At 46.8% G+C, this 14,354-nt stretch overlaps 1 protein-coding gene across 4 annotated transcripts in view; it reads right to left on the reverse strand.

Moving 5' to 3' along the window:
- Positions 1–8,771: 8,771 nt before the first annotated feature.
- AKAP12 (A-kinase anchoring protein 12) overlaps positions 8,772–14,354 on the reverse strand; it is a 30,380-nt gene continuing 24,797 nt past the window's right edge. For 3 of the 4 annotated variants that reach the window (XM_035538960.2, XM_035538958.2, XM_035538959.2), the window contains exons 3-4: positions 11,794–13,722; positions 8,780–11,195 (exon numbers count right to left, since the gene is read on the reverse strand). In XM_035538960.2, the coding sequence (XP_035394853.1) occupies positions 11,187–11,195; positions 11,794–13,722 (1,938 nt within the window). In that variant the 3' untranslated portion in view covers positions 8,780–11,186. Of the gene's footprint in view, positions 11,196–11,793; positions 13,723–14,354 lie in introns of all 4 variants that reach the window. The other variant, XM_035538957.2, reaches the window with a different exon arrangement.

The raw sequence follows: 14,354 nt of genomic DNA on the forward strand, positions 1-14,354 counted from the left end.
GGGGGTTTCAATTAGGCAGTTTTCAGTCTGACTGCCACAGCAGCCAAGCAATAAGGCTGGTGTCTAGTAGTTATTACAGGGGGAAGCAGGCACACACTCATGTGAGTGCTCTGTTGTCCTGTCTTCATTACTGGTAGAGGGATGGGGGTAGGAGGATCATCCCTCTTATCACCTCCCCCTGAGGACAGGGGACCAGGGTCCAATAAATCCCAAATATCCAACAGACTTTAAGTTGGTCTAACAGTGTCTTCCAGCAATCTCCTACTGTGCCCTTTGGCTTCTGCAATTATCTGGGGCTGAAGTTTTGATTCAAGCAATTCGTTTTGCATTTCTATCTGTCTATACTTTACTTCCCAGGTACTCCTTCCATTTTCCTTTTCCTCATTTTCCTCTTTCACTCATACAATCTCTCCCTTCATCTCGTCTGTTGCTGCTCTTAGACAACTGCCTAGTAGCCAACACATAGCATCTTTCCCCTTTCCCTTCTTTAAATTACAAGAAGCCTGTCTTCAAACTCATGCCAAATTTCATTAGCATCCATGCAGCAGCTTTCCACCCAGGACACATCTCACTTAGATTTTCACAGTCCCTCTTTCCCAAATTTGTCTCCCAGTTGTTGACGCTCATTATTCAGTTTTTCATTTGTCACCATGACACACACACGCACTTAACCAATTGCCTCAGTTGGCCTGGTGAAGCAGCTCGTCCCTGCCAACAGACGTGTCAGAGAGAGATCCAACTTCTGACACTGATAAAATGTCACGGTTCATTTGGGTCTCTCACATTCACAGAGCAACATACTCTGTGAATCAAGCTTTCTTTCATGAGCTCATTAGCAAGGGTACAATCTCCTTTTGATAGATTAGACCAACTTCTTAATTCTCTAAATAGTTGCTTCATTAATTCACCCGCTCATTAACTCACAAAGTCACTAACTCATGCACTTATAAACAAAACAGTTGCCTAGCTGGGAGTGAGAATGCTCATCCTTCCTTTTCCATCACACTGCAGGCATTCCCTGTGACACTCTGTGAGCACACAAGCCTAGCAGCCTGGCTGCTGATGGAACCACTTCAGAAGGCTTTGATCAGAAACTACCAAGGAGTTATTCTTGTAAAGGTGCAACGAGAGCAGATCTTGTCCCCTTCTGGCCTTGGTACCCTGTGCATGTGCTGCTCTTACTGAGATGAACAGGGCTGCTACCAGCCAGCACCAGGCCTTAGCAGGAGCTGTGTGCTACGGCAGCACCTGAGCAGGAGCTGAGGGAACAGCCACAGGCATTTATTTCCAACACTGCCTTTTTTCTTCCTGACTTGGTTCATGCTGGTACTGAACACAGCTCATAATCTAAAGCTGAGTCTGGATTTTTTCTGCTAGAGACCACTGAAGTAGCTTATTATTCTACATGTGCATCTTATGCACACACAGTACCAATGCAAGCTGATGCTGTGATTCTTTTTCCTCTTTAATGACTTTCCAAGCTGAATGAGAGCTCATGTAACAGCAAAGACAGTGGCTTGAAGTAGCTGCTGCTTTTGCAATGTCAATTTCTCCAGCTTTTGGGTTATTTATGAAACAAGACGTTTCCTGCAGAAACAGCCAAGAGGACCCCTGTAACTGGGGCTGCAGAAGTCACTCTGCTCCAGGGAGCCCATTCCAGCCTCACTCCTGCCTGGGCAGCCTTGAGTGCTGGCTTCTGGTTGGGTTTCCACGTTAGCAATAGCATTGCAAGAGTCCAGGACCTGATTTCTGTGGCAATGATGCCTCAGATACAGCTCTAGGTGTACTTGAGGTGTTGTATTGGGCTTATGTGGCAAGGTTTTGGTAGACGGGGGCTGCGGGGGTGGCCTCTGTGAGATGAGGCCAGAAGCTGCCCCATGTCAGATAAGGGCCAGATCCAGCCTTCTCCATAAGGGACTCACCACTGGGCAGATCCAAGCCAGTAAGTGATGTTGTTTGCACCTCTGTGAGAGCAGATTTAAGAAAGGGGAAGAAAAAAAAACTGCTGCACAACAGCAGTTGGGAGAGAGGAGTGAGAACCAGCACCGCAGACCCCCAGGTCAGCGTAGCAGGAGGGCAGGAGGTGCTCCAGGCACACAGCAGCAGTTCCCCTGCGGCCTGTGGAGAGGCCCCTGGTGGAGCAGGCTGTCCCCCTGCAGCCCATGGGTCCCACATGGAGCAGATCTCCACGCTGCAGCCCATGGGTGGAGGAGCCCCCAGTGGAGCAGGTGGATGTGGCCTGGAGGAGGCTGCGGCCCATGGAGAGCCCCCGCAGGAGCAGGCCCTGGGCTGGAGCTGCCGCCCATGGGGACCCGTGCTGGAGCAGTTTGCTCCTGGGGGATGGACCCCGTGGTATGGAGCCGTGTGGGAGCAGTTCCTGAAGAGCTGCTGCCTGTGGGCAGCCCCCGCAGGCTCAGTTCGGGAAGGACGGCATCCCGTGGGAGGGACCCCACATGGAGCAGGGGCAGGGAGTGACCGTGAGGGAGCAGCGGAGACGAAGCCTCAGGGACTGACTGCAGCCCCCATTCCCTGTTCCCTTATGCTACTTGGGGGAAGGAGGTAGAAGAGGGTGGATGGGGGGAAGGTGGTTTTAATTTGCTTTTAGTCTCTCACTGCTCTAGCTTGTTAGTAATAGGCAATAAATTGCATTAATCTCCCTACTCTGAGTCTGTTTTGCCTGTGACAATAATTGTTGAGTGATCTCCCTGTCCTTATCTCAACCCTTGAGCCCTTTCCATCGTATTTTCTCCCCCTTTCCCTTTGAGGAGAGGCAGTGGGAAAGCAGCTGTGGTGGAGCTCAGCTGCCCAGCTGGGTAAAACCACCACGGGTACAATTCGTTTTGACCTGTGAGAAACCAGCTGAGCCTCCTGCTGACAGAAGGCCCGGCTGCGAGCATGCGGAGAACAGCACTAGATGGTGCAGTCACACCAGTGCAGCCACCCGGGCCTCCTGGCTTGCTGTCCAGCAGCCCATGACAGAGGCAGGCACCTGGTGTCCCACAGAGCCTTTCTGTAGCAGCACCTCCATGCCCAGAGGCCGCGCTGGCCAGCCCAAGTGGGCAGAATGGGCCCTCGCCGCCCCCATCTTGGAGCAGCTGGAGTAAGGGCAGTAAATCCAGCACTCGGTAGAGGAGCAGCCTTTCTTAAAGGAGCTTTTCCTTTTCCTGAGCACCCAGTTCCCCCAGAAAGAGGTGCTGGAGGCAGGAGGTGCTGCCAGGCCACCACAAACGGCATCCACGGGTGTCAAACAGTCTGGCCTCAGGTGAGGCCAGGTGGGGACGGGGCAGCGAGCCTCCAGGGGGTCCTGCCCTCACTGTCTGTCAGCAGAGCTGCCAGGAGAGACACGAGCCAACAGCTGGGTGGCAGAAATGATTTACGGGGGGAAATGCTGGATGTTCCCTGCACACCATGTTCCAGCTATGCGAGGGAAGTTCAAGGCCTAGGGGCGGCCACTCTCTGGGCCCCAGTACTGCCTATCCCAGTGGTAGGCTGCTGCAGCTCCACGTTCCCAGGTCCAGTGAGGAGACAGAGCCTGAGCATGTCCTGCCAGTGAGCACACACACACAAATACGTAAGTGCCCAGGCACAGAGGTTAACACAGAGAGAAAGCTCTGTCTTTACCAGCACCCAGCTGCATGCCCACAGCATGGGTGGCCTGATCCTGCTCCTCCTCTCCCACTGATCAGGATTTGAATCTGCTACTGCAGTGTGGCCCCCACAACACATGGGTTGCTCCTACTGTGGGCTTTGGGCCCCCAGCCCTCTGCCCTGCTCCAGTCACTGGCAGCAGCACCCAGAAGCCCCAAGGTCATAACTCACCCAGCTGTTGGCACACAGACCTCTGCTCCTGCCCACCGTGTTCACACCTGCACGTGCAGAGCAGAGAGCATGGCCACTCAGAAAGCAGCCAGAAATCAGATTTACACAGGGTAGGGGACCGACTGTGCTGATTAAGCACAGGGCTCAGTCTGACAAGCTGCTGATCAGCCACCTTTACATTCAAACAGCCCTTTCTTACCTCTATCCTTTTCCTACAGTTGTTCCTCTCCAGTCTACCTTGGTTATTTCCTTTCCCCACCTTTGTTCCTCTCACTAAACACCCCCTAATTCTTAACCCCTTCCCACAGTCCCCTTCAAACATCCTGTAGTCAGTTTTATACAGTCCCCAAATGCTCTTCCTCCTGCATCCCATGAGTCCCTTAGCAGTTTCAGATGGCAGTTTTCTGGGGAGTTTCCCTGTTGACTCATCCTGGTGGGTTTCACACCCGAGACAATGGTCTCATCCAGGGATGGTCTTAGGAAACAGCCAATTCAGTGTGCTGTAATTATCACTGATTAGGTTTTCACTGATTAGGTTACCAAGGTTCCTCCACCTATCATTGTTTCTCTGATTTTCCCTCTTTCCCTGTGTCCGTGTGTTTATGATGATTAGGAGTTGCCCTTAGTTGAATAACTAACAGATGTCCGTAGATTTGGTTAAAAGTAAATGAAGGGAACTCAGATCTTTCTTGTTTGCCAAAGTGAAAATATGATGCCCTTTTTCCACACCTGGTTTAATTAAGCATTGTTAACAAATGGCAAAGTGCAAACCAAGGATTGCAAATCTTTGAACAACAGAGGATGCTGTAGTCAGCCCACATGGCACTAGGAATCTGCTACATCTGAGGCCGCAGAAGAGACAGACGCTCCTGGTGTCAGCAGTATTACTACAGAAGCAATGGTAATGTCTTGAAAACACCTGGCAAAGAAAAAGCTTATCCTCTGAACTCTGTTGAACAGCTTGTGCTTAATGTCTGTAGTGCATGTGGTACCTTAGTCATCCTCAATTACAGAGCTACTAAAGAGTTGGTCTACATTCAGCTGCTGTGTGAGCATTAGTGTCCTTTCCCTCTCTGAGGGAATGATTTACTTGGAGGCAACACTCGAGGGAATACTGGGGCAGAGAAGAGGACTCCTGTTGGACGCAGAGAGATTATGTTGCCTGCTTCTTTGGCAGTGGAAGGAGCAGGTGCCATGGTCTGATGCAGAGCTCTTCTAGCTTTTCTGGATAAAAATTAGTTCATAATCTAGTAAATGGAGGGCTGTAGTGTTTTGCTATCAGGATTATGGGATACTTCTGAGAGGTAGGTAGATGTGGTCACACATCTAAGGAGCGCTTCAATTACTGTCATCCTCATCAGACCACAGAGGGCTTACCCATAGGGGAAATCAATGTGTCTCTGACCAAAAACTGTCTCTAAGCAATATCTTGGGCAGAGAGAGAAGAAACCTGCCAGAAATGCTGGTGACAGGAAGGTTTGGAGGCAGGTGGCAAGTCAAAGCAGAAGAACTTAACTCCCTCAGTTTCTGGGCACAATCTCTGAACAGCAGCACAACCAGCAGCCATTGCCATTCCCGAGAGGCAGAGCAGAAATAACTACCTCCTGAGGGGAGGAGAAAGCACAAGCGTCAGACAGCCTCAGTGACAAGCAATGTGGACAGTGAGTCAGGAAAAACAACCCATTTTCTTCAGCCTTGTGCTAACTTCAGGCATGTGTTGATTCCAAAGTGCTCCAGCAGGTAAGAGTGCAATAGCGATATACTACAAAGCACAACTGTAATGTTAGATCCTGTCACAGACAGTGGCTCTAAGCGGGTACGTGAGGCAGGGTATAAGTACATGACGAGTGTATGTGGTACTTCCCTTTATGTTTATATTTTCACAGACTCAGTTTTGGGATTTCCTGACTCAGGTGTGCTTTCTGCATATTTGAAATCTCTCAGTGGATTTTCTTCCATGAATTAATGCAGTGTTCCCTTTCTATCCATATAAACTTTCACCAGGTTTTTGGCAAGGAGTCTGGTAGGATAGTTACCTTTCACACATGTTCCCTGAGAGGTGTCCCTTCTTCAGCACGGATCACCTCCTCCCAGCCTGGGGAAAAATGTTAATTCTCCATGCGTGATCACTACTACTCCCCCTACTTCATTTTCTTTGCTTAAAATCAGAGTATCTTTGTTGTTGTTGTTGTTACTGGTGCTCTGTTCCCATGATTTGGTTACATTTTGAGCTCACAGCAGAATCAAGCAGTGATTTCTCACCGGAACATTAAAATGGGCTAACCTCAGCACTCCTCTTTCAACAGCCTATTTTAAGCTCTTCTAAGCATAAGAATCATTAATATTTCAGTCTAACTCATTTAAAATTCAAATGTAACCTTCTAAACTTTGGTCCATGCCTTTTATCTACAGTAGATTATTCAGTTATCCAGACCCCTTTATCTAAACCCATTATCCATTCTCAGTATCTCCCTTTCTATTACTCAAGAAAATAGCCATGAGGGGAAAAATAGAGCTACACTGAACTTTATTCTTTAAAGGTCAGAATTGGTTGTCCAGATACTTTTATATTTCTTGTTTTTATCAAATTTTAAAAGCTGCCACTCCCGCCGCCTCCTGCAGAAAGGGAAATCACTGTCTTCACAGCATTTTCAATTCATTGCTAAGTATAACTTTAAAGATATGAACAGATTATTCTTATTACTTATGCTGGTATGTATGAGCATATTCTTTAACAAGGTCTTCATCACAGAAGTTACACTGTGGCCTTCTGCTGCATTTAGGTTTTATTGATCAACTTTATTTCTTGTAAAGCTAGTTTTCTATCCATGCACACACAAAGGGAACTCACTTCAATTTGGTGGCATTTCTGGGGGTGGTGGTGGTGGGATTGCTTTGTTTGTCTGTTTTTTTTTTTTTTTTTTTTTTTGTGTTGTACATAGCAATGAGTAGATCAGAACATTCCTGAATTCTTTACAGAATCACAGAATCGTCTAGGTTGGAAGAGACCTCCAAGATCATCTAGTCCAACCTCTGCCCCAACACTAACAAGTCCTCCACTAAACCATATCACTAAGGGCTACATCTAAACGTCTTTTAAAGACCTCCAGGGATGGCGACTCAACCACCTCCCTGGGCAGCCCATTCCAATGCCTAACAACCCTTTTGGTAAAGAAGTTCTTCCTAATATCCAACCTAAACCTCCCCTGGCACAACTTTAGCCCATTCCCCCTCGTCCTGTCACCAGGCACATGGGAGAATAGACCAACCCCCACCTCTCTACAGCTTCCTTTAAGGTACCTATAGAGAGCGATGAGGTCTCCCCTGAGCCTCCTCTTCTCCAGGCTAAACAACCCCAGCTCCCTCAGGTGCTGCTCGTAAGACTTGTTCTCCAGACCCCTCACCAGCTTCGTTGCCCTTCTCTGGACTCGCTCGAGCACCTCCATGTCCTTCCTGTAGCGAGGGGCCCAAAACTGAACACAGTACTCGAGGTGCGGCCTCACCAGAGCCGAGTACAGGGGGACAATCACCTCCTTAGACCTGCTGGCCACACTGCTTCTTATGCAAGCCAGGATGCTGTTGGCCTTCTTGGCCACCTGAGCACACTGCTGGCTCATATTCAGCCGACTATCAACCAATACTCCCAGGTCCTTCTCGGCCAGGCAGCTTTCCAGCCACTCATCTCCCAGCCTGTAGCGCTGCTTGGGGTTGTTGTGCCCCAGCTGCAGGACCCGGCACTTGGCCTTGTTGAACTCCATACAGTTGACCTCAGCCCATCGCTCCAGCCTATCCAGATCCTCCTGCAGAGCCTTCTTTCCCTCGAGCAGATCGACACACGCACCTAACTTGGTGTCATCTGCAATCTTATTTACTGTTATCTTTCATTCTCTCTTTTGTAAAGACTAAACTTAGCGTCCAACTAGAAATGCCCTCAGCCCTAAATTAGATACAAATATTGTGGTGGCCAAGCTTCCACCTTGCTAGCAGCATCTTAGATGTGTTCACACCCCTTCTTTTGCCACTTCTCGTCCATCACCAAGAAGCCAGGACTTGACACGCTGTGCTGCCAGTCCCACTGGGCAACAATTCCTCATTGCTCCTCGTACCAAACCATACCTTTCCTTGCAGGGCCGCCAGCCTCCTCAGGCCCGCTCCCCTCCCATGTGGCTGTGTGACCGACAAACATCCAGCATTCGGCATCCAGACGCGACCATCTCAGGCATCCTGTTTCCGGCAAGCTGCCGGCCCGTCCCCAGGCACTTGCTGTATCCAGGCTGTGCAGGTTCCTCCGCGAGCACAGCTGCCTCCCATATGCTCCAGGTCTGAACGGGAGAGCCAGATCTGCTTCCAGAGCTTGAGCTAACAGGCAGGATACTCAAGCTATTTCCTACAAAACAGCCTCCTGCTGATTCAGGTGCCTTGGTCGCCAGTCCCTACACTGATGCTTGTTCAGGGACCTTCATATTAACAAGTACCAGGATATCATAAATGCACAAACCTTGCACAAGGATGGGCAGAAGACTTTAGTGTCTGCGTTTACTGTGACCAGCGCAGGTGTTTGCTGATAATGAATTTAGCGTCTCAGCTTCATGGCTGAGACAAGAACACAAACGTAGCTTTTACAAAATGAGTTCAAGTGTGAGTCTATACAAGGCACGTGATTTACTGATTTTTCATTCTGGCTCACTGAATACTATTATCTGTCTTGAATTTAATGGATTTTTTTTTCTTTCTTCACAGTTTTCTGAAGTATCTTAATAGTACATGCATATTTTATAGAAACTTATACCCAAGTTGCCATTTAATTCTGCAATTAGCTCCATTAATTCACATCAAAAGCTGAACGTCAGTCAACAAATGAATCGTCAGGAGCAAATCTAACTCTGAAGATTAAGCAACCATCAAAACAACTTACAGTAAGCAAGCTGAAAAAAAAAACACATACACACGTTAAAACAAATTTGTAGTTGTATTTTATTTAATCAATGAAAATCTACGTTAAAAACACAAAATCAAATTCAGTAACCCAATACATTGGATTAAAGAAAGCTTCAAGCTTTTAAGCACAAGCCAGAAGTCACAGTCTCAAATGAGAGTTTCAGAGGCCAAAGCAATATGCTGGAACAAAGTAGGATATTTAGACAGAGTCATGCTCCTTGCACCGTTAGCATGGGTTCAGGTGCAATATATATTCTTAGCTGTCAGTTACAAGAAGCCTTTGTATTTGTTTTATGGTTACGGTTGTCGCATTGCTTACCTAGGCCCTGGATTAATGGAGAAAACAAGCAAGTTTAAGCACTTGCCTGCCCAATTACTACCAACAGACAATTTACATTGTGATAAAGCTAGCTTTATTTAAATGAGGTTCAGACAAGAATTAACTTTACATATTATTAACAGCTTTGGAGCTACAAACATAAGAATCAGGATTACACAGGTCATGCTATTGTTATCTCATTTTACCTGCTGCAGTCATTGCAATATGGCTTAACGTACATAGGTACACAATTTGTACAAATTCAGCCAAGTTTGCACTTGTGAGGTGTTATTAAGAGCATGATTAACTTGCAAGCCAACTTAAACCTGTGGAAACCAACAGAAGTTGTTGGAATTGCCCAAAGCTAAGGGGGAAAGCTGCCACTAACAATGGACAAAGACAGACTGGATTGTTTGAAACCACATTGTTTGGCTTTAAATATTTATATAATTTGCTCTGAGGTAAGGAAAAATCTTTTGATGCTTCCACACAGGGCAGCACCAGATGGTGCAATCACACCAGTGCAATCAGTCGCATTGCTTGCTGTACGTGCAGCCCCGAGGAGAGGCAAGCACCTGCCATAACAAGAGCATTTGTACACTAAAAGTTGTTTTTAAAATAAATTACTATACAGGTAGGATAGTGAGCTATTGTTCAACTTGGTGGGCATCGGTTTCACAAAGTGCGATCTGTAACCTTCACTTTAGAAATCAGAGCTGTGACTGGTACCCCATGTTTGATTTTAATGTAAACAACAAAAGGGAAGACCTACTGCTATTAGGGACGGACATCCCAGGACCTCAGCACCCCAAACTTCTGTCTTTTGCAATCCAAAGCAGAATTCATTACCTGCCTGGACGTTAGATGGTGTGGGTGGAGGTAAAGGCTTGGGGATGAATGGGGCAGTGACCAGGACTGAGCAGAGTGTGATTTGGGTGTTGTGGTACAGCTGGGGTTGCTGTATGAGTAAGACAGCAGGGAAATACTAAGTCTGGAGGGTTCTCAGAAACCTGGGAGGACTGCAAGTTGAAGTGACGTTGGTCAACACAGTTGGATCTGACACAGGTCAGGGCTCTCCTTTTGTCTTTAGAAATACAATAGTTCTACATTAAAATCGGAACTGGGCTTAGGATATACATATAAATATTCAAAGCATGACAGCCAAGTTTTGGAGAGATTTTACAAAGGGAAAAACCTGGAACAATAAATAGGAAACTACATGTTATCAAATTCCACTCCACCAGTATCAATTTCCTCTCCAGGCTACTCTACAAAATTCCTTTAAGGGTACGCCTAAACGGTACAGAAGTATCATAGCTCTACAATAAAATCAGAACTGGGTTTAAGACATACATATAAATATTAAACACATTACAGTACAGTCCTGAAACCTGAAGTCTTGAACAACAGAAAAAGAGCATTCTCAATCTCCTTTCAAGCTACACTGTAGAAGTAATTTCTGACTAAATCAGGCCTGCACAAACACAACTGAAGGATGGATGGAGATACCTGAATGGGACTGAAAGGCAGAAATCTTGAGCATCTTGCTCAAGGATTTGTGCGTGATCCAGTTCCTGCTGTTTGCTAGACATGTCTGCTAGTCAGCCAGAAGTCTCATGTGTTCTCAGTCAGCCAGCTCTCCTCTTTCCCCTCAGCACAGAAGTTGAGCAGCAGCTGTGGCCACTCGTAGGTCGGATCAAGGCAGCTACGGAAGATGTTTGGGGGTAAGGGAGACTGCAGAAAGGAGGTAGGGGATTTTGGGATGAATGAAGGGATTCAAGAAGTCAGGGCACAGACAGGACACGTTAAGTGAGGGGACGGTAATAACTGTGGCACAAATTTTAGTGGTCTGTCCATTCACTCGGTTGTGCATTTCCAGTCTAAATGGGATATTTTGGGCAGAGGCAAATGACCTTTGAATGGAACACGTGTAGATATACCCAACATTAAAGGCATTGTTTTTTAATGACAATGACAAAAAACGTGAAGTCTTCAAAAGAGCAAATGTTAACATCCAAGAATAAAGAGTAGTGAATTAAGCTCCTGGTTCTGTCACAGGATTGTCAGTTGTTCTCTAGGACCAGCATCTCTCCAAATGCCACGTGGATACTTAGCACATCTGAAAGTAAGAAGACAGTACAAAAAACAAAGTATTAATGACAACTTACTCTCTCAAAAACACCTTATTATCTTTCCCAAGCAGCTTTAGAAATGGATTTAAAGACAGTCATGTGGCCTTGTTAAGCAAGAACAGTAAATAGCTAAGAGAGAGACTATACCTATCACCTTTTCTGATTTGGATTTCACTGAAGTATAAAGAGCTTTGGGAATGAGGCACTTCAAGTTTACCATGGAAGGCAACACTCACCTCCTTTACGATAAATTAAAAAAAAAAAGTTTGTGGATTAAATCTTATACACATCTTTATGGCATGTGTTTAACGTATCTTGGAAAACTGGAAACTACATGTTCTACCTCCCAGAAATATCACCCTAAACCACAGGTCAAGACAAAGGCCTTTAATGTGAGCACAGCTGTACAGAAAACAAGGTGTAGAGTAGTCAGAGTAGGGAAATCTGTGGCCTGTTGGTTGAAATGGGGAGCACTTGTCTTTCACCGGAATTAAGAAAAAAAGAGAGGAGAGAGACAACAGTTGTAGAGAGTGCAAAATCTACTTTGGGGAGAAAAAGAAATTGCTGGCTAAAATTGCTACTTACATTCAAGGCCTCAGGAGCCAAGGAGTTCTGACTTTGTGTACCATCACAAGACGTGCCTTCTTGGCAACCATCATCCTGCCACGTCTGCATCTTCCCGTCCTCCACCAGTAGGTGACATTGTTCTTCCTGCCTTTCTGCACACGTTTGCTGACCTATATGTTGGTCTGAGATTTCTGTAACCTGCCCAATCTCCTTTTCCTTCAGTTTTAGTGGGTGTACATCTAGAGGGTCTTTGGTTGAGTCTTCTGAAGTACTTAGCTCTAACGCTGATTTCTGAAGTCTTACACTTTCCCTTGAAATGTCTTCAGGGGTAGGCACAATACTTAGAGAACTCTGACTTTGTCCATCTTCCAGCACCTCACAAGTTAACAGCATGTCTTTTGTTTTTCCTACGGTTGCATGAATTTCTGCAGACTCTATTAATGTAGCATGTTTCTCTACTTTGGATTGCTGGAGCTCTTGTTCCATACTTGATATCTCTTCCTTTTCTACCAGGAATTGGTGATCCACACGCATGTTTTCCAGAAGTTCAGGTATAATTGTACCTGATGGGCTTTTCCCTATGGTCTTAATGTGCTGCTCTGACTCAAAGGCCTCTTCTGTTTCTGCAAGTTTGTTAACGGCCGTCTGGATGACATTCAGTACAATTTTTGTACTCTGGGACTCTATAGTCCCAGAAGGAACAACATCCGCCTCAAATTCTGTGTGGGTGAGGGAGAGACCATCACTTAAAGGAGCAGCAGGCTGTTTGGGTAGTCCCGTGCTCTGGGGACTCTCTGGTACTCCATTCATGTAAGCAGGACTTACTTGAGGCTGGGGTGCTTCTGCCCTACCAGGCTCTGCAGTTTCACTGCCTGAAGAGTCAATGGTGGTAAATGGGACCTTATCAGAAACCATTTGCTCTGGTGTGGTTGCCAAAGGCTCTGCAGTTTCGGCTGTTGTGTCTGTGGGTGTGACGGTTTCTGCCACGACATGCTCTTCAACTGCTGCAGCTGCTACAGGCACAGACATTTTCTGAGCCTCCAAGCTCTCAGCTAATAGGAAGGCTGAGTCGGGGCCCTCCTCCTGCGCAGTTAAAACTTCTTGCTGGACAGCTGTTGAACAACATTCATCACCCCTCACTGCTTCCTGTTCTCCAGATTCAAACACTTCTTTGGCTCCTTCCATCAATTGCCCGTTTATGCTTTCTTCTTTCTGAAAGCCTTGATAGTTCGAGGTTTCTACAAGTTCTTGTTCTGTTTCTGCAGTCCTTTCTTCAACTAAGCTGCTTAGCGGTTCACTTGTCTTAGGACTTACGTCAGTGAGGGCAGTGCTTCCATTTTCAGTGATACCTAGGCATGCTGATGCTGCATTAGATATGCTGTCTCCTTCAGTCTGGGGCATGGCCTCAGTGAGAGCCTTATCGCTTGGTGAGCGTGTTTCAGATTTGAGCACGGCATCTTCTATTTTGCCACCTTTGGCTTCATCACTCTGGAAGAGGGTTTCAGTTGTTTCTATGCATTTTGGCTCTAGGATGGGGACAGGATCTTTTGCCACAAACTGCCTACCATCCCCATCCCTCACACTCTGCTCAGCAGCTTCTGCTGCTTCTGAGGCTGTGGTTTCAGAGGTAAGGGCACAGGTTTCTACCTCATTCTGCGTCGGGACCTCAGCAGCAATGACTTCTGTGCTTTTTACTCCAAGGAGCGCAGCATCTTCTTCCTCTCCCTGGACAGGTGCCTTGCTCGGAACTCTTTCAGTACAAGTTTGTTCTTGTGAGTCTAACTCAGGAATTTTGTCTTGTCTTTCAGGTTCAACAGGGATCACAGCGACAACTGCTTCTGTGCACACTGGTCCTGTGGTGAGAGTTTCACCCTCTCCTTCAAGCTTCACGGGCTCTTCACCTGGAAGCCCCAAGGCAGAGGTTTCATCTTCGGTCTTGCTCTGCACCTGTGGAGAATCATAACAGATCCTTAAAGAAGGGTACAAGCAGGGAGAGACTGAGAATGTTCTGGGTGAAAGCACCAGAAGATGTGACCAGGAGGAGAGGAATGTTATAAGAAGGACACTGAGATTAGCAGGTCACAAAGATCCCAGCACATCCAGTGTGTCGGGACACAGCTCAGGAAACAAAGGGCAGCCTAAAGCAAGGGACAGCTGACAGCACTTGAAACCAAGACAGCCAGAAAGATGGTGGAGACATAGGTAAGGAGATAGGAACACATCAGTCACAATAACTCCTGCACACAGATGGAGATAGTGGTGTCATTTCTTTTCCTCCCTTTGCAGAAGTGTCTCAGCTACAACTGTATCTCTGCCTATGACTGAAGATACCACCTGCTACGTACGGTATCATATGGATCACAGCTGCATCGTATGTTTTCATATAATATCTTCAGTCACAGTGTGCTGTGCAGGAGCCCCAGTGGCAATTGTTTTCAGCACCTTCTGATCCATGCACACCATCTCCCACCCCCTTTCTGCAGTCATTGCATCCACATCACTGCACATGAGCATCAGTGGCTGCTCCTTCTGGACATCTGTGTGTCTGTCTTACTAAAAACGAACTTCAGGTGCCCCAT

This window comes from Cygnus atratus, chromosome 3, assembly GCF_013377495.2.
Source record: "Cygnus atratus isolate AKBS03 ecotype Queensland, Australia chromosome 3, CAtr_DNAZoo_HiC_assembly, whole genome shotgun sequence".
Taxonomy (NCBI): domain Eukaryota; kingdom Metazoa; phylum Chordata; class Aves; order Anseriformes; family Anatidae; genus Cygnus; species Cygnus atratus.